The following is a 21,005-nucleotide window of genomic DNA, read 5'->3' as shown; positions in this document are numbered from 1 at the left end:
TAGTTTCCCATAGGTTTACATTGAACTGTAAACTCATGGGAATCTGCTGCGGATCCGCAGCGTTTTCTGCAGCGTGTGTGTGCACATACCCTTAGACTATTTCTGAGAATTATTCCATGGGAAGCGGAGATTTCAGAATACCTTAGATCATCATCAGCTCATTTACTCTGATGGATATTTCTGCACATTGGTAGTAAGCAGTTCAGAAGAATTTAAAAAAACAAAAACAAAAAAAAAACACTGATAGTAAAAAGTGATACAAGGACTAAACACTGATGAAACTTGGATTCTGACTTCCATCAGTTTTTGGTCAGTGTCTAGTTTTGACCTCAGTGTAGACCTCAACATAGACTTTTAAGTGTTTTTTTTTCATACGTGACCCTGATAAAAAGAAAATCATGTCTCCATTATTTTTTTTATTTCTGAGGGAGCTTGGGGCAGTAACATAGTAACATAGTTAGTAAGGCCGAAAAAAAGACATTTGTCCATCCAGTTCAGCCTATATTCCGTCATAATAAATCCCCAGATCTACGTCCTTCTACAGAACCTAATAATTGTATGATACAATATTGTTCTGCTCCAGGAAGACATCCAGGCCTCTCTTGAACCCCTCGACTGAGTTCGCCATCACCACCTCCTCAGGCAAGCAATTCCAGATTCTCACTGCCCTAACAGTAAAGAATCCTCTTCTATGTTGGTGGAAAAACCTTCTCTCCTTCAGACGCAAAGAATGCCCCCTTGTGACCGTCACCTTCCTTGGCATAAACAGATCCTCAGCGAGATATTTGTATTGTCCCCTTATATACTTATACATGGTTATTAGATCGCCCCTCAGTCGTCTTTTTTCTAGACTAAATAATCCTAATTTCGCTAATCTATCTGGGTATTGTAGTTCTCCCATCCCCTTTATTAATTTTGTTGCCCTAATTTGTACTCTCTCTACTTCCATTATATCCTTCCTGAGCACCGGTGCCCAAAACTGGACACAGTACTCCTTGTGCGGTCTAACTAGGGATTTGTACAGAGGCAGTATAATGCTCTCATCATGTGTATCCAGACCTCTTTTAATGCACCCCATGATCCTGTTTGCCTTGGCAGCTATTGCCTGGCACTGGCTGCTCCAGGTAAGTTTATCATTAACTAGGATCCCCAAGTCCTTCTCCCTGTCAGATTTACCCAGTGGTTTCCCGTTCAGTGTGTAATGGTGACATTGATTCCTTCTTCCCATGTGTATAACCTTACATTTATCATTGTTAAACCTCATCTGCCACCTTTCAGCCCAAGATTCCAACCTATCCAGATCCATCTGTAGCAGAATACTATCTTCTCATGTATTAACTGCTTTACATAGTTTTGTATCATCTGCAAATATCGATATTTTACTGTGTAAACCTTCTACCAGATCATTAGTGAATATGTTGAAGAGAACAGGTCCCAATACCGACCCCTGCGGTACCCCACTAGCTATGGGCGATGGACTCATTTTTACTGCCCTGGCCACTATAGAAAAACAGGGCCTAGTTTCAGAGTGTGTATTCGGCAATGTTTCGGTTAAGAATACCTACCAGCTCTCTTCGGCTACACAGAGTGTGGTATTGGCCCCATGAGACCCCATGACAAGGAGACCAGACCAGTCTATTACAACAATCAGGCTTGTACCCAGAGAGTAACAGGAGATAATGTTGTCATGTTCCTTTCCGAAAAACAGTGGTTTCCAATTATACGAACAGCGTCACCGTTGCTGAAATAGGGTCTATCACAGTACTGCAAGTTAAGTCAGGAACCTCCATTCTTTTCCTGGTTAGCGCCACTTGTTATCACCTTACTCAAGGTGCCCCTAGCCTTGCTGAATGCAGCTTCCAGGACCTGGCAGACAATAGTATGTTCTAGTACTAGTACCAGAGTCCATTAGCTCCTGGCTGAATATTTGCCAGACTCGCCTGCTTATAGAAGACTCCTGCCACTGTTTGGTTCTTGTCTTGGTGGTTCTTGAGCTTCCTGCTCTCTTCGCCCACACACACACCCAGTGAAGATCACCTTTTTTTTGAGTGTGTCCTAACTTCTGCTACTGATGTGTTGTTCATGAACGATCTGAGTCAAAGAGCCGGCTCCATGTTGTGAACGACAGGAGCTGGCACCCCAGTGAGAGCCACTAAAATCCCTGAATGGCTCTCACTGGGCGTAAAATCCCCGTGTTTGGCAGACGTAACTCCACCCACCTGACCAAAACTCCACCAACTCATCAATTTAATTGGCTATGTGCAAGTGGGCGGAGTTTCTGACGTAGGTGGGCAGGGTTTCAGACGCCTTACATCAGCATAAATATGTGTTCACAATATGTGAACACATATTTAATAGGGATCCATTTAGGATCCAAAAAGAGTCGGCTCTTTTTGGAGAGCCAGAAAAGGCTGGACTGCCCATCACTGCTTCTTTCTCTCTCCTTCCTACCTGACTGCAGAAACTGAAACTAGCCCACAGTTCCCCTTCGCTCCTCCCCAACACTGGGCAGGCCTTACAGTTAACCCTTGTCACACTTTTTTAAAACACAGTACATTTTCACCCATATAAAACATCAGGAGATGTCAGGGAAGTGGAACGTCATTCTCTCCATCCTCATAGACACGCGGTCCATAAAAAAAACATGGATATGTGAAGAACTCCATAGACTATAATGGGTACATGTTCTAGCCGTGAAAACCATATAGAGAACACGTAGATGAAAAATGGACGTCTGAATGATTCTATTCCTAAGGTTCGCTCACAAGAGTGTATAACATATCGGTCAAATTTTTATCCAGGATTTACGCTCACTTGTCATCCGTGTGTTGTCCGTATACAATCCGTTTTTTTTAACTCATCAGTTATTAATCTTTTACAGAACCATTTACAGTTTCCTATGTTACAGAATTGTAATGTATCTGTAAAATTCGGAGACCGTATAATTTTTTTTTTTAACACCTATCAGATTTCAGAGTAAAAACGCTGCGTTTTTTTCTTTTTCCCTCAGGCCGAATACAGCTGAGAAATAATACGCAGATCGACACCGCCTCATTGATTAACATTGGTCCGAGTGCAATCCGAGTTTTTTTCGTCCTATTCATACTCAAGTGTGAGCGAACCCTAAGCCAAATAAAGAGGAACGGATGGAGGTTTCTTAAGCTTCTCCCCGAAACCAGAGAGTGAAAATCACCATACAATTATTATCCCTGTGCTGTCCGTTTTTGCTTTTAGTAAAGATTATTATATCTTGTATGACGGACCTGTAGGGACCCTTTGTGTTGTCATGGAGGGTCCTCGCACAAAGCTATGCCTCATTGTGACACATGTCATTGTTTGCATTATTTTCGGCATTGATCCTCAGACCCCTATTGTTGGACGGTCTCCTATCTGAGGACATTTACTGGATTTTTCCGCAAGGACGAAGACAACAGGAATTTATATGACTAAATTACAGTGTAAGAACGGGGCTTTTAAACACTAAATTCAATTTCTTTGTGTTCCCATTAAAGCCAAGTCACCGGTAAATGACGTCAGCTAGACATCCTATCATACAGTCGCATCAGCTGGTAAATGTTCCTCATTATTCTATAGCTATAGATCAGCTGCTTGTCAAAGGAGCAAGGTCCCTCCCATCCGCCAGTGTGCACAGTGCTGTATGTGCCTGGAGTTATCAGAGCAGACGCTCAGCTCCTGGAGGAGACAGCAGCCTTCCTGTAGGACCTGACCCCCAACCTAGACCCTCTGAATGAAGCTGCCAAGGATGCCAGGATGGGCCAGTGCTGCTGCTGTTGCTGCGGTGCGGACAAGACGGTACGGTCTCCCTATTTCTCCATCAGCCAAGGCGCAGGCGAGATGTAATGTCTCCTTTATTGTCTAGCAGTGTGCGAGGAGGGGCTGCTGCCAGACAACCGATGGTTTGCACACAAAATGCATGTATCATAATAAAGAGGGACCTGGCGGCTTTGTGAGGACACTTTGTAGCTGTAGGATCCGGCTCTTATTATTAATCGATGTGTTAGATCCTTATAAATATACGATAATAATATCCAATGTTGCTTTTTGGGCTTGCGGTCAGATACTCGACTTCTATGATGCCGTGCAAGACCCTCACTCCACTTTTCGACTCCCAATTGTTGCCGTGTCACGTCAGCGTCCCAACGTTCGGCACTGGTCTAGGGATAGTTGTCGCCTTAAGGGGTTAATGATTAAAACACTTTATAAAATGGTAAATGTGCGCCAGCCCTTAGATTAGCACCGTATGGATTATTTGGGGAGGTGTCGTCTGCACCCACACCACATCTCATGTGTTAAACTTCTGCGCTACGTATAATATGATAATGGTATATACAATATATCCTTCCGTAGAGGCTAGTTATTATGGGATGGATACATTATAACTTACGGTAATGATACATTTCGTGTCTGTACAGGAAACATGATGATTAATTTTTCATTTCTTATCAATGTGACACTTAAACATGCGGAGCGGAGAATACCCCCCCAGTTATACGTGAGGGTGAATTGCACAATTTGCTTTTTTTTTGGTGCAATCGTTCTCTACTACGGAGAAATGTTGTGATGTGTAGATCCAGTTCTATTGATTCCGTATAGGGTTCCCATTAATTTACCAGGTTGCTATGGAGCAGACCGTCACGTGCCGGAGAGTTCAGGTCTTCTACAGAATGACCTCTCCTCCAGACCTGTCACGCTTTAATCCTCTGATGCATTGCATCCATGGTTCCTCATACATTATAGCGGTCACATGAGAATATAGAGGGATTGATTTCAGTTATGAAGTGTGCCCTTCATTTTTTCCTAATTTAAGTTTTGATGGAAAGTCATATTGTGTCCCCTCTAATACAATAATGAGAGTAGGAGTAGCACAGTCTGCTCCGTACTGGAGCTAGCACCGTAATAGTGACTGAATGCATTCAGCAACAGTTGTCCCAACTATTAACTGTGTATAATATATAGTAATCTCCATGGTACACCTGAAAACATAGCAAGACTGCCCCTGTCCCTATACATAGACCTGTGTCAGAGCAAATTATTATTGCAATGCAACATGACCCTGGCCTAAACTGGCCAGGGGTGAAGATAAGGAGCTTAAAAGAGCAGGCCCCTGCCAAATATTAGGTGCCAGTGAGGGGAAGGGATTAGGGTGGGCAGCAATATGCTCTTGCATATTGTTCCCGGGAACCTGTCAGGTTAGATAATGCTATTAACCTTTATTTCTCCCAGGCACTGCCGGCTTTCAGTCATGCAGGAAACTACAGTCATCGATCACAGCACTGACTGACAGCAATCTCTGCACTGATGCTCTCTAGTGTGAGCTGTCAGTCAGTGCCCGAGCAGGCCCCTGCCAAATGTTAGGTGAGAGTGAGGGGTAGGGTTTAGGGTTGGCAGCAATATGCTCTTGCATATTGTTCCCAGGAACCTGTCAGGTCAGATAATGCTATTAACCTTTATTTCTCCCGGAAGCTGCCAGGTTTCAGTCATGCAGGCAACTACAGTCATCGATCACAGCACTGACTGACAGCAATCTCTGCACTGATGCTCTCTAGTGTGAGCTGTCAGTCAGTGCCCGAGCAGGCCCCTGCCAAATGTTAGGTGAGAGTGAGGGGTAGGGTTTAGGGTTGGCAGCAATATGCTCTTGCATATTGCTCACGGTAACCTGTCAGGTTAGATAATTCTATTAACCTTTATTTCTCCCAGGCACCGCCGGCTTTCAGTCATGCAGGAAACTACAGTCATCGATCACAGCACTGACTGACAGCAATCTCTGCACTGATGCACTCTAGTGTGAGCTGTCAGTCAGTGTCGGAGCATGCCCCTGCCAAATGTTAGGTGAGAGTGAGGGGTAGGGATTAGGGTGGGCAGCAATATGCTCTTGCATATTGTTCCCGGGAACCTGTCAGGTTAGATAATGCTATTAACCTTTATTTCTCCCAGGCACCGCCGGCTTTCAGTCATGCAGGAAACTACAGTCATCGATCACAGCACTGACTGACAGCAATCTCTGCACTGATGCTCTCTAGTGTGAGCTGTCAGTCAGTGCCCGAGCAGGCCCCTGCCAAATGTTAGGTGAGAGTGAGGGGTAGGGTTTAGGGTTGGCAGCAATATGCTCTTGCATATTGTTCCCAGGAACCTGTCAGGTCAGATAATGCTATTAACCTTTATTTCTCCCGGAAGCTGCCAGGTTTCAGTCATGCAGGCAACTACAGTCATCGATCACAGCACTGACTGACAGCAATCTCTGCACTGATGCACTCTAGTGTGAACTGTCAGTCAGTGCCGGAGCAGGCCCCTGCCAAATGTTAGGTGCCAGTGAGGGGTAGGGATTAGGGTGGGCAGCAATATGCTCTTGCATATTGTTCCCGGGAACCAGTCAGGTCAGATAATGCTATTAACCTTTATTTCTCCCGGAAGCCGTCAGCTTTCAGTCATGCAGGCAATTACAGTCATCGATCACAGCACTGACTGACAGCAATCTCTGCACTGATCCACTCTTGTGTGAGCTGTGTCAGTCAGTGCCGCAGCATGGTTACAGCCGCTGCCGTGAGCAGTGACTGTAATTTCTCCTTGGATGCCTGAATGACTGAAAGCCGGCGTCTCCTGGCAGCACTAAAGTTAATTTTCTTCTAGGTGGCACACTTTAAGTACTACGGCAGGGGACTTTCATAGCGCTAATAACCTGCAGATTAACCCTATATCTGCAGATTAATGGCATTATCAGACATAGAATTTTCCCTTTAAAAAAGAATACTGTACAGTAAGGTTTACCAGATCCCAAGAAACGGGTACTTGATGCAAGTAAAAGTGCGCTTCTAATGACTTAATTCTTGGGTTGATTTGTATTGGTGTCTATGAAGTCCTTAATTCTTAAAGAGTAAACACCATCTTAATTTTTATTTCATAGATCAATAATACACATGAAATGAAGAAACTTTGTAATACATCTTATCAGACGGATCTGCTTCTTTCTCCTACAGGACTGATCTTTATTCTGAAAATTCTCAGTTCTGGGGTAAAATCTGTTTTCAGTGAAGACAGATTTTCCCATTAATGAGATAGGAGATGGAAGTTACTTCTGATAAGATTCTATGTAGGAGGAGGGATGAGCTCTGCCTCTGTCATGTCCCCCCAACCCTTCCCCAACCGCCTCTCCCCACCTCCCCCTACATATCAGTAGCAGCTGCATCTCCTACCTCCATAATGGGAACTTCTGTCTTCACTGAATACAGATTTTACCCCAGGATTGAGAATTTTAATAATGACTGATCAATTCTGACAGAGAAAAAAGCAGATTTGTTTGATAAAATATACTGCAAAGTTGCTTATTTTCATGTGTACTATTAATTTATTAAATAAAAATTAAAACAATGGTTGCTCTTTAACTACCACTAAAAGAAAAAATCATCAAACTGGTTTCTACAGTGGTGTAATTTTCTGAAAAAATCTACAATTATTTTTTCTACCCCTGTCCCATAACATTGTGGATTTCCCTATACTGATAAATTTATACACAGGAAACTTTCTGTGCTTTTTTCACAGTCCATACAAAGTAGGAAGTTTTTTCAAAATTTTAATTAGGGAAGGGATGTTCCTACACCTATAGTGCTGATAGAATGTTGTTGAAGATGATTGATGAACCATCCACTGATGAAAAAAAAAAGTGGATGGCAAGTTACTGTTGATTGGGAAAGCAGAGCCATGTTTTTCTACAGTCTTTATGTTAAAGGAAAAAAAAGGCGAGAGCACTCTGGACAAAGCAAACAGAACTTAAAGAAGTTGTCCACTACTTTTATATTGGTGCCATATTCTTAGAAGAGTGCATCAATGTCCGATTGCCCGGCACCCCCGACAATCAGCTGTTATCGCCGCCGGCCGGAAGTACTTTTTTGTTGCGTCTACTTGTAGTGGTCGCCATGGGGTACTACACGTCAATTTAATAGGAGGCCGATATGCAGTAGCGAGCCTCGGCCACTACGGCCAAGCTCCGCAAGTAAGTACACACCGATAACAGCGGATCGGCGGGGGTACCAAGTGCCAGACCCTGGCCGATCAGACATTATTACCTTATCCGAAGAATAGGGCATCAATATAAAAGTAGTGGACAACCTCTTTAATCATATAATAAAGCTCATATATGGATACATATGCACAATACACATTTTGGAGAAATACTGAGAATACAGGAGTGCTCATGTCTGATCATTATCCTGGGGACGGCAGCTGCAACATAAGAATTTTCCTTCCCCCGGGGGCTGCATATTAGGCACATACCGGCCCCTGCATCATTCGTGTATACCATTACTGGTACGATTTAAGATTCTGTGCCTGAAATGAACAAGGCAATGGGCCTGATTCGGGGGGCACATGGAATCTAAGCTGGATTCCAGTGGGGATCTATAGTAAATCTGTTCTTCAAACTGGAGCCACAAGCTACTTACTTGAAGAAAGCGTCATTATGATTCCCAAGGCTTACCGCATTCTTCCCTGTATTTCTGAAAGGATTTTATAGCTTTCCAAATATAATCTGTCATCTTGTAGAAAGCAAATTCAAGCAAAATTGCATTATATTATCACAGTCCAGGCTGATAAGTTATCTATTTTCATTCTTGTGCATATTCAGGGGGCTGTAGTAGAAGTAGAATCATTCATAGATCGACTAAATTCAATGAACATGACCATTAACACTAGAAGTCCCAGAAATTTCGAGCCCCAAAGGTAGAAATGTTAAATGACCCCTCTCTGGGACTTCTAGTGTTAAAACAATGGAGACCACCCTTAGAAGACAATGGAGGTGACAACTGAAAAGTATGACACAGTGCAAACACAAGGGTGGACTTAATGTGGCTTGAGTCATTCTGTAGGCCTGTGTTCCCCAACTACAGCCCTCAAGAGCCACCAACAGATCATGTTTTCAGGATTTCCTTAAGGTCCCGTCACACATAACGATATCGTTAACGATATCGTTGCTTTTTGTGACGTAGCAACGATATCGTTAACGAAATCGTTATGCGTGACAGCGACCAACGATCAGGCCCCTGCTGGGAGATCGTTGGTCGCTGGGGAGAGTCCAGCACTTTATTTTGTCGCTGGATCTCCCGCTGACATCGCTGAATCGGCGTGTGTGACACCGATCCAGCGATGTCTTCACTGGTAACCAGGGTAAACATCGGGTAACTAAGCGCAGGGCCGCGCTTAGTAACCCGATGTTTACCCTGGTTACCATTGAAAAAGTAAAAAAAAACAAACACTACATACTTACATTCCTGTCACGTTCCTCAGCGTCAGCTTCCCTGCGTCCCCCAGTTTCAGCGCCGGCCGTAAAGCAAAGCACAGCGGTGATGTCACCGCTCTGCTTTCCGGCCAGCGCGCTTACACAGTGCAGGGAAGCTGAGGCCGGGGGACGTGACAGGAATGTAAGTATGTAGTGTTTCTTTTTTTTACTTTTACAATGGTGTGACAGCTCTCCAGCGACCAAACAGCGATGCTGCAGCGATCGGCATCATTGTCTAGATCGCTGCAGCGTCGCTTAATGTGACAGTACCTTTAGTATTACACAGGTGATGGTATTCTTGGTCCTCCAACTGATGCAAGTATCACCTGTGTAATACTAAGGAAATCCTGAAAACTTGATCTGTTGGTGGCTATTGAGGAGTGGATTTGGGAACACTGCTATACACATTTCATGGTAAAGTTGGCTATCTAGCTCTAGAGCCGGATGACTACATTGTTTCCATGGTATCGTTCATCTATTGCTTCAACTTGGCCATCAAAGAAGTTGTTAGTAAGGGATAGTCTTTAAGCTCCCTTTCTGGTAAAGAGGCTACATGTTTCATTTTAGAGATTCTGGATTGGGACCCGCTTGCTTCAAGCATCACTGGTGTCAAGCAATCTTGCTGTTGGCCTATGTTAAGAGTTAGACCTGGGGCATGTCCATCTGAGTGTTATTGAACTGGAGGTCAAAGTAGGCTTGTTCTTCAGGGGTGCTGACTATAGGCCGAAGAGTGTAAAGTGGGGCCTATGGAGATGCGCACAGTGGGTGAAATGTCACAAGTTGGGAAACCTACTGGGTGAGAGTAGTCACCTGATAGTCACCAAGAAGTAGAGGAGTGAGCTGACCTATAAATTCATTATTGGAAGAGAGCTAATTGTACATGTTGTTGTCCTAGAAGAGGTAAGTTCTGGAGAGTCTGTGAGGGATGTCCATTCAGAACAGGGCTAAGGGAAGTTGAGGGGTGCTAGTGCTGGAGAAGGCTAGCGCTAAGTCCAAGATATGCTTTGCGAGATCAGACATGAAGGGACTGAGGTCTAATGATGTGTAATGAGACGTTGGCCTTCGTGAAGCCTCTAGTTCTGTGGGCATTAGGGGCAAAACAACCAGGTCACATTAGAGTATTTGTAATGAAGTGATTTGAAGAAGGGGTCTGTGTTTTTCACAAGTAGCACCACTCCTGTCCATTGACTGTTTTCGGTATTGCATTTTTGCCATGTCTTAAGGGGTTTTCACTGCTGAATGTGCTATTGTTAAATTAAAAGGGAAATTCTAAGACTAATCTGCGTTAGTCTACGTAATGCAGATTTAATGAGCTCCTTAGTGTTCATAGTGTGGGCCCTGACTTCTTTGTTACTAATGGTAGACATGGGACATTATTAGCTTTTTAGCATTCTCTTCAAACTTGATTATCTGTTAGTGGTATTTTACGCCTCCTGCGTCTTTGATCCAATGAGTTTCCATTAACCGGCTGCGGTGTTGCTATAAATAAATAAGCTTAGCATCGTATTGTTTTAGTTGTGGGTCTACATAATGTAATTGCGTTTTAGATGTTTGTGAACTGATGATGATGGAGAAGAAACAACAAAATATGCTACAAATTACATCGCCTGACTGTAGAGGAGTCAGAAAATGATCCAGACTGATTGATTTTTTTGTTTTTGTCTTTTCTATCTAACAATAGGAAATGTACGGAAGTCAAGTTATAAGCTACGTGATAGAAATTCTTAAAATAGCATGTGGGAAGAACTGGATAGATAATTGTTGTCTCTTAAATACATTTATAGCAGAGTTGGCTTTGTCAAGTTTAAGTTCATGAAAATGTTTTGCAGTATATATTTAATTTTAAATTCAACCAAATTGGTTATCTGGGACCTTTTTTCCCCTATGGGGCTAAGAACTTTCCTGCAAGTAGTTGCTAAGTACCAGCCCGTTCTGCCCTGCGATGATCTCTTCCAGCTCAGAGTAGTCAAAGACCACCGCTCCTGCCAACAATTCTACTGCTTCCTGCGACATCACGTCGACAGAGCATATCCTTCTCTTCTGCTCTATTTTGTCAATGGAGTGTCACTGCCTATGTCATGCTGCTTGACAGCCAGGTCCCTGCAGTTAGGCAGTGGTGAGCAGTGGTGAGCCGGGTGTCAACTGCAGGGAACTGGCTATCAATCAGCATGACGTTACAGTGATGCTCCATCGACAGAGCAGGGTGGTAGAGAAAGAGCTGCTATGTCAATGAGAGGTCAAAGCAAGCAGGAGAATCCCCACCTGAGCTGGGAGGGATCTTCACAGGGCAGAACAGGCAGGTAGTTAACAACTACATGCCGGTACATTCTTAGTCCCAGAGGATGCAAATAAACAAAGTCCTGGATAACCCCTTTATTGAAAGTCTGAAGAAGAGAAATAAGGCCTGCCATAGAACAGTCAATCCCCCTCAATGTCCATGCATCGTCTGTGACAGAGAGGGGACTGACTTCGTAATTGAAATTATCCACCTAAACAGCCCCCTTCTCTTATCTTGAACACAAGCTGAAAGTGGAACTGTCTGGACCAGTGGTGAAATACTAGACATTGGTGAAGCTTTTGTTACTACAAGTATATTGGTTATTTGAATTGAACAAAAAGTCTTTCAGGACCCTGGTAGCCCATGAAAGCCAGACTGGAGCCATTCGAGCTTCCACCTACATGCCAGCATCCCTGGTGCCTCTTGTGAGTAGAAGAACCACCCATGACATCATCATTGCAGCATGTCACCCTCATGACATAATTCTGGGCCTACCAATCAGAAGATGGATGATGTTCTGCCACTTAGGAGGAGGTTCACAGGGCTATGGTCCCGCAGTCCTGCAGCTTCAGATGACTGGCGTGGCCTATGGACCAGGGTCCAGCAAATCTTTTTTCTTAACTTTTGTATATACACTGTATATATATATATATATATATATATATATATAATCATAGAATGTTAGAGATGGGAGGGACTAACCCCTTACTCAATGCAGGATTCTCTAACCCATCTTAAACAGATATCTGTCCAGCCTCAGTTTGAAGACTTCCATTGAAGGAGAACTCACCATCTCTCGTGGCAGCTTGTTCCACTAATTGATCACTCTCGCTGCAAAGAGATTTTTATAATATCTAATCTGTATCTTCTCCCTTTCAGTTTACTTGCATTACTTCTCGTGATTCCATATGCAAATTAGAATAGGGATGATCCATCTACACTGTGACATCCTTTCAGATATTTGTAGACAGCTATTAAGTCTCCTCTTAACCTTCTTATATGCAAGCTAAACATTCCCAGATCTTTTAACCACTCCTCGTTGTACATAGTTTGCAGTCCGCGCCCCATGCTGGTAGCTCTTCTCTGAACTTGGTCCAATTTTTCAATGTCTTTGAAATTTGGTGTCCAGAACTGGACAAAGTATTCCACATGAGGATTGACCAAGGAAGAGTAGAGGGGGATTATTACTTCACGTGATCTACACTCTATGCTTCCCTTAATACATCCTAGAACTGTTTTTGCGTTTTTTTACTGCTGCATCACACTGTTGACTCATGTACAGACTGTGATCTATTAGTATACCCAAGTCTTTTTCACATGTACTGTTGTTTAGTTCTATTCCTCACATTCTGTAGATGTAATTTTTTTACATTTTTCTTAGTCATATGTAGAATCTTGCATTTCTCCCTGTTAAATACCATTCTGTTAGAGATTCCCATTCCTGTCCTTTGGAACATCCAGCCATTCGACCTTTTGTACCCTCTTTCTGAGTCTATTAAAATTTGCATTTCTGAAGTCCAGCGTTAAAGTCTGAGCCCTCTCTGTTCTTCCTCCTCTTGTAATCCATAATTTGAGGATAGCATGATCACTGCCTCCTAAATTTACAGACACCTTTACTTCCTCAACCATTTCCTCCCTGTTGGTAAGAAATAAAGGTACCGTCACACATAACGATATCGTTAATGATATCGTTGCTTTTTGTGACATAGCAACGATATCGTTAATGAAATCGTTCTGTGTGACAGCGACCAACGATCAGGCCCCTGCTGGGAGATCGTTGGTCGCTGGGGAAAGTCCAGGACTTTATTTCGTCTCTGGATCTCCCGCTGTCATCGCTGAATTGGCGTGTGTGACGCCGATTCAGCGATGTCTTCACTGGTAACCAGGGTAAACATTGGGTTACTAAGCGCAGGGCCGCGCTTAGTAACCCGATGTTTACCCTGGTTACCATTGTAAAAGTTAAAAAAAGAACACTACATACTTACATTCCGGTGTCTGGTCACGTCCCTCGCCTTCAGCTTCCCGCACTGACTGTCAGCGCCGGCCGGCCGTAAAGCAAAGCACAGCGGTGACGTCACCGCTGTGCTTTACGGCCGGCGCTCAGTCAGTGCGGGAAGCTGAAGGCGAGAGACGTGACCAGACACCGGAATGTAAGTATGTAGTGTTTTTTTTTTTTTTACATTTACACTGGTAACCAGGGTAAACATTGGGTTACTAAGCGCGGCCCTGCGCTTAGTAACCCGATGTTTACCCTGGTTACCATGGGACTCCGCATAGTTGGTCGCTGGAGAGCGGTCTGTGTGACAGCTCTCCAGCGACCAAACAGCAACGCTGTAGCGATCGGCATCGTTGTCTAGATCGCTGCAGCGTCGCTTAATGTGATGTTACCTTATGTCCAAGACGCCGAAACTGTTGTTGTCTCTTTTACCTTTGAAAGACAAAGTTATCAGCTAGAGAAGATAAGAATTTTCTAGACCCAATACTTTTGAGAAATTCTTGACAAATTTTTGGATAGTTAAAATCTCCCATGATCACTATGCGATAATTTTTTGAGAACATAAACATCTGATGTAAAAAGGGTTCATCCATATCTACAGTCTCTCCAGGTGGCCTATATTAAACACCCACAATAGTGTCCTTTCTGTTCTTCTCTTTTTATTTGTATCCAAGCAGTTTATGCAGAGTTGCCATTCTCATATGCTTGGATCTCTGTAGAGATATACATTTTCCTAACTTATATTGTAGCACCTCCTCCCTTCTTTTTAATCCTGTTTCTAATAAAAAAAAAGTTGTAGCCTTCAAGTTTGCATTCCAATCATGTGTATCATCTCTCCGAGTTTCAGTAATGCCTATGACATCATATCTCTCTTCTTGTGTTAGCCACTGCAATTCTCCTCGTTTGTTTCCCATGCCTCGTGCATTTGTATACACACATTTTAGTAGGTAGCCTGTTTCTCTTGCTCCTCTATTTTCATTCGGAGTTTGTTGTCTCTGTTCTTTATTTCCACTTCTAATTGAAGGGTTCTCAAAAGAATTCATCAGCTTCATATATTTCCCATCCCATATTGTTCTAGTTTAAAGCTCTCCTGATGAGTGTAGCAAAGCATCTACCAAATATTTGTTTTTCTGCTTTTGTAAGATGCAACCCATCTCTAGCAAGGAGTCCATCATACAAGTAATTCACTCCTTGGTCAAGAAACCTAAAACGTTGTTCATGGTACCATTGATGTAGCCAGTTGTTCACATGTAGAAACCTGTTCAATCTCCTTGGCCCATGTCCATCCACTCCTGTTCAATCTCCTTGGTCCATTATTTATATAAGCAACACATTATAATTTAAATGGATATCCCAATTGAGAATGAAGGCAAAAGTTGCTGTGAAATTTGCACCTCAGTTTAGCCATAAGCGAAAAAAGATATTGCTGATGAAAACTTCCAGTGTCCTGCCTAGAAAAATATATTAAAGACAAAATTAAGCACTTCGGAATCTATATCTCAATTATTAGACTCATTATTAAAAATCTGTTTTTTGCAACATGTTCATTTTTGAGGGACACAGTGGTCCATATATATATAACTACTCTGAATACTTTCTCCACAGAATGAAGCTGGGCTTATGAAAGAAAGAGAACTATCACTTGAACTTGCAACCATCAGAGATGAAGTGGGTAAGTAAACTAGTTACCTAGATCAAGAACCTCAAGGTGTATATGCTCGGGAGTATTTCATAGTGATGTAGCAGACCTGAGTTTGTCATAAAATCCCAGTATTTGAGATATTACTTTAGACACAAGGGAAATTACTCCATTATCTCAATGTATGAACATCAAAACAATAAACTTCTCAATAAGATCTGTTGTATCTGTACATCCAAGACTTGTTCAAGTCCGATAAAATCCAAATTTTGCCATGAACCGTAGACCATTTTTCACCCTTGTTCTTACTGATGAACACAATAGAAACAAAGGTATTAAATGACCACATCACGTAAATAAAGTATATCCGTAATCACGTAGTCACGTGCTGGTCTGACTTGTACTAAGCCTAGTCGTAACAACAATATACAAAAGGGGAATTGTGGAAACCACAAGAAAAACGACAATAGCGAAGAGAAACTATGTATCACAAATAACCTTTATTGATTCAAAAGAAATACATGGTAAAATACGGACCATAACTACGGACAAAGTGTCAGACGGTGCAAAGCACAGGACAAACACCACCCGTGCCTGTGGAACGTACAGATGAAGGACTGGCTGTCTTAAATAGTAATATACAAAATGCAACAAGTACAATAATATATGAGCGTATAATAAGACCAAGAGCACACCAATATAAACATCTGTTCCTAGATAGTACCCACGTATATAAAGGCAGGACCTTAACACATGAATGAGCGACCTACAGCCCTAACGTTCATCAGCAAGTGCACAAGAGAGAGCCGTCATCGTATATCTATGAACACGTGGGGATAATGCCCATACCACAACGGCCATATGTAAAGGGGCCTAATCGGCCGGTAATAATAGATGCCAAATAAAGAATCACTGCCATAAGATACTAAGATAGAATCCATAATGTAGAAACATATGCCACTCCATGGTATATTACCTATAAGGTGCTGCTGGTGCTGCTCTGCCAGAACTCACGGCTGCACGTCCGCCCTGGACTACTATCTTAGTATCTTATGGCAGTGATTCTTTATTTGGCATCTATTATTACCGGCCGATTAGGCCCCTTTACATATGGCCGTTGTGGTATGGGCATTATCCCCACGTGTTCATAGATATACGATGACGGCTCTCTCTTGTGCACTTGCTGATGAACGTTAGGGCTGTAGGTCGCTCATTCATGTGTTAAGGTCCTGCCTTTATATACGTGGGTACTATCTAGGAACAGATGTTTATATTGGTGTGCTCTTGGTCTTATTATACGCTCATATATTATTGTACTTGTTGCATTTTGTATATTACTATTTAAGACAGCCAGTCCTTCATCTGTACGTTCCACAGGCACGGGTGGTGTTTGTCCTGTGCTTTGCACCGTCTGACACTTTGTCCGTAGTTATGGTCCGTATTTTACCATGTATTTCTTTTGAATCAATAAAGGTTATTTGTGATACATAGTTTCTCTTCGCTATTGTCGTTTTTCTTGTGGTTTCCACAATTCCCCTTTTCTTACTGATGAAGCCTAAGGAGAGAAATAGCGCCAAGTGGATGTTCGATCTGCATTAGGATTAGAAGACGAGGCCTTTATATGTAGCTCACAACTTAAGAAATTGTTGTGACGTAAGATTTGAGCTATAGTGTTTGCATAGGATTCGTCTGTATGAAAATAATTGACTGTTTTGTTCCTTGTGAAAAAATAATTTTTAAAATCTCCCAGAATTTCTCCCAGAATTAAGTTGACATCAGAGGACATTGGCATATGCATCCTGTGCCTTTGAAACTATTATGCATGACTTTGTAATTTCCCTTCTACCTTTCTTATCATTTATTATTAATGCACGTTAATGTTCTAAATGCTGTTTTGTTATACGGATGTGTCTGAAGTACATTACGTCATTTTACAGATTCTTTTTTTAGCAATTTTCATTTGTAAACTTTGCATTATTTTTCCATGAAACTTTTTTTTGTCCATAATTCTAAACCGATTATGATTATGATTATAATTACTGATTACCATAGTTTCCGAATATATGTTTATCAGTGTCAGAGCTTCCTTAACCCCTTTCCTACGTTGGGCGTAATAGTAAGTCCACCTTGGACACACCCTGTTTGGTGCGGGCTCCGGTGCTGAGCCCGCATATTCCGGGCACATGTCAGCCGATCTATACAGCTAACATGTACCCTCAACAGCCGCGGGTGGAATAGCGATTCACCCGCGGCTGTTAGCTACTTAAATGCAGCTGTCAATCTCTGACAGCGGCATTTAGCTTGTGCTTACCAGAAGTGCGTCCTTTGTCCCGCTCACAGGTGACTCCGTCACATGATCGCAGGTCACCGATGAGGCGGCATGACAACCAGAGGTATAGTTGTCATTGCCAGATTTCTATGAGCGCCGCCCAGTGGTCGGTACTCATAGAAAGAGAGCATTTCTGCTACACACAGGTGATCTGATCATCATCAGTAGTGCAGCTTCTTCTCTCTCATGGAGACTATTGAAGCATTCAAAAAGTTTAAAAAAACGTTTTTAAAAATATAAAAAAATAAAAAAGATGTAAAAGTTCAAGTCATCCCCCTTTTGCCCCATTCAAAATAAAACAATTAAAAAAAATCAAATATAACCATATTTGGTATAGCCGCTTTCAGAATCGCCGGATCTATCAATATAAAAAAAGAATTAACCCAATCGCAATAGAAAATTAAAAATGCCAGAATTATGTTTTTTTGGTCACTGTTACATTGATATAAGATGCAATAACGGGCGATCAAAAGATCTTAGGCTGGGGTCACACTGTGTTATGGTAGTCCATTAGAAGGACTGCGTTACACCACAGCATAACGTGGTGTAACGCAGTCTGTTAACGCTGCCATTAACCCCTATTATTAGGCGCATCGCCAACGCATGCTATAATCGGCATGCGCTAGCGATGTGCCGTCATTCAGTGACGGAGCCTCGGACTCGGGCTGCAGCGTCTGAGGCTCCGTCACCGCTAGCACAGATGAATCATCTGCGCTAGCGGTATAGCATAACACGATGGCATGTATGCTATAGCGTTAACACAGCCCGTCAACGCTATGCATTGAATGGGCTGCTTTAATGCAGTATGAACCTGGCCTTATCTACACCAAAATGGTATCAATGAAAGCTTCTGCTCGGTGAGCAAAACATAAGCCCTTGCCCAGCCCCATATCACGAAAAATGGAGACGCTACAAGTCTGGGAAAATGGCTCCTTTTTTTAACAAATTTAGTAATTTTTTTTCACCACTTAAATATAAAAGAACCTAGACATGTTTGGTGTCTATGAACTCGCAATGACCCGGAGAATTGTAACGGCAGGTCAGTTTTAGCATTTAGTGGACATGGTTAAAAAAAAACAAAAAACTGTGGAATTGCACTTTTTTTTGCAATTTCACCGCACTTGAAATTTTGTTCCTGTTTTCCAGTACAGGTATATATTTTTTTACATCGGTCATACGGTTCCAGAGATATGGGCCTTTTTATTTGGTGCTAATTAGAGATGAGCTGATCACTTAGCACAACCTTGGTCTACTGTCCAGGTCAGGACTCTCTGGCAGTGGACAGGAGCTGCCGGAATTTACTGATCCTCCGGGATCCCGGGCTTGTCTTATGATTTGCTGTGATGGCAGATCGTCACCTATGCTTCACACAAGATAACTCAGAAGGTCAGGAAATTTACGCAGCTCTTATCCATGGCCAGAGAGCACTGACCCAGACCGGCCGCGGTTGCACGAAGTGATCTGTTCAACACTGATGCTAATTCTTATGGGCTTTACCAAGAGGGCATCGCTCAAAGGATTCTCTGGAGATGTGCCTTTAGTCTGCTCTACATAATTACCCTGTGAGCAGCGCCCACTTGGAGAAGACCGAAAATAAGTACCAAATAAAAAGCCTGTATTTGAAGGTGGATTTAAAAAAATAAAATAGAGCCGAAGCTCGACACTTTTGGCCTGGGGGCAGGTCCTCTTTAAGGGTATGTGCACACGTTCCGGAATTTTCGTGTTTTTTGCGTGTTTTTTTGCGATAAAAACTCTATTAAAATGCATTAAAAATGCATGCATATGCATCCTATCATTTAGAATGCATTCCGCAATTTTTGTGCACATGATGCGTTTTTTTCCACACAAAAAACGCATTCCGGAAAAAGAAGCATCATGTTCATTATTTTTGCAGATTTTTTGCAGATTTCCCATTATATTAGTGTCTGGGGAAAACCACAAAAAATCTGCATAAAATCCGCCAAAAAAACGCGCAAAAAACGCGAAAAATCCGCATTCAGAATTCCTGCGGAAAACCTCAGGTTTATCTTGGGAAAATTCTGCATGCATTCCGGACGTGTGCATATACCCTAAATCTGATATTAGGCGTATTTTTCCTGTTCTGTAGAGATTACCTTTAAGTAGTCACCTCAGTAAACAGCAGCATCTATACATAGGTAGAACAGAATCCATCATCCACATTAGGTAATGGCACAGCTCGCCTCTTCCATCTTCCTGCAACATCACTCTCAAGAAGAAGTCAAAGATCATCTTTAACCTATTATCGTCTATGGTCCACATGGCTGCTGTAAAGCATAGCTTTGAACTGCTGTTCACAGAAATTTATGCAAGATGGCTGCTCTATAACTGGAGCGCCCGCTAGGACCGTGGGGTACTCGGTACCCGGTCCGGCGATATTTAAAGGAATGGTCACGGAAGCGGTCCATGGCCCTGAGCGTCCAATTAAAGGGGATGAAGTGTGGTGGACAATAAAGTCTATGGGGAAATGTTCGGGATGCCACCTGTGGTACTCGGCAATAAAGGAGTTAGCCGACGCTGCTTCAGAGTCTGCTGGGGCTGATGGTGATGCAGCAGAGTTGGTACAGCTCTCCACAGGGAGAGCTAAACCCCAGGGCAACTGTATGAATGAATGATGAGATGATGGTGGTTGTGGTAGACCGGGCAGGTGTTGTAGGAATAATGCAAGGACACAATAAGGTGCAGTTTACACTTTTACTCACAGTTCTCCAGTCCACAAACGTCAGCCTGATGCTGTGTTCTTCAGGTCAGTGGTCCAGCAAACTCCCAGGTAGATTGGGATGCACCTTTCCAGGACTCCTTTCGTATGCCTTTCTCTGGCTGTGCCACTATGCTGGCTCTCACCCTTCCGCCTTCACACACACAGTGTCCCAATCCAGCAGCCTCAGATCTTGTCTGGCGACACTCTCTGTTGGTCCCGTGGATCCTATTTGGCTGCCTTTTTAGCGAATGTGTCGGATGTGGCTGCAACACATGCAGATGCTGCAGCCTCCGGCTTGCTAGCTGAGCCTTGTTCTCCACTATTCTTGGGGGGGCGGGTTCCACCACTGCGACCTGGTCCCTCCATGTCTGGATACGGGCCCCACGGGTGGCTTCTGCACTTCCGTGCCCCTAGGACCCCTTCTGTCCGTCTGGGAGCTTCCTTCAATCTCTCTCTCACACTTCTCTGTTCTGTCTGTCAGGAGCTGCAGACCCGCACATCTTCTCAGCTCCACTCCTCTCACATTCTCTCTTTAGTCGTTTCTCTCTCTAGCTCCCTCTGAGAGGGAGCCTCTTTCTGCAGTGCTCATCTTACTCCATTCAGCTCCTCTCACAATCTAACTTTCCCTCCTAATTAGCTCCTCCCCTACTCTACCTTCCCCACCCACTCCCCAACACCCTTTCCTGTCCAGTCTGGGATGAGGCCTTCCTCCCTAAGGGTACACCCAAATGCCCTGACTGAACTGGTGTGTGTTG

At 43.1% G+C, this 21,005-nt stretch overlaps 1 protein-coding gene across 1 annotated transcript in view; it reads left to right on the top strand.

Annotated features, from left to right (window-relative positions):
- Positions 1–21,005, top strand: part of MTUS2 (microtubule associated scaffold protein 2) — a 957,846-nt gene that overhangs the window by 843,390 nt on the left and 93,451 nt on the right. The window contains exon 8 of the mRNA XM_069759018.1: positions 15,169–15,235. Coding sequence (XP_069615119.1) covers positions 15,169–15,235 — 67 coding nt within the window. The remainder of the gene's footprint in view (positions 1–15,168; positions 15,236–21,005) is intronic.

Source organism: Ranitomeya imitator, chromosome 3, assembly GCF_032444005.1.
Source record: "Ranitomeya imitator isolate aRanImi1 chromosome 3, aRanImi1.pri, whole genome shotgun sequence".
NCBI classification, from domain to species: Eukaryota; Metazoa; Chordata; class Amphibia; order Anura; family Dendrobatidae; genus Ranitomeya; species Ranitomeya imitator.
Note: the sequence above shows the minus strand (reverse complement) of the source record. Positions and strands in the feature narration are given on the sequence as shown.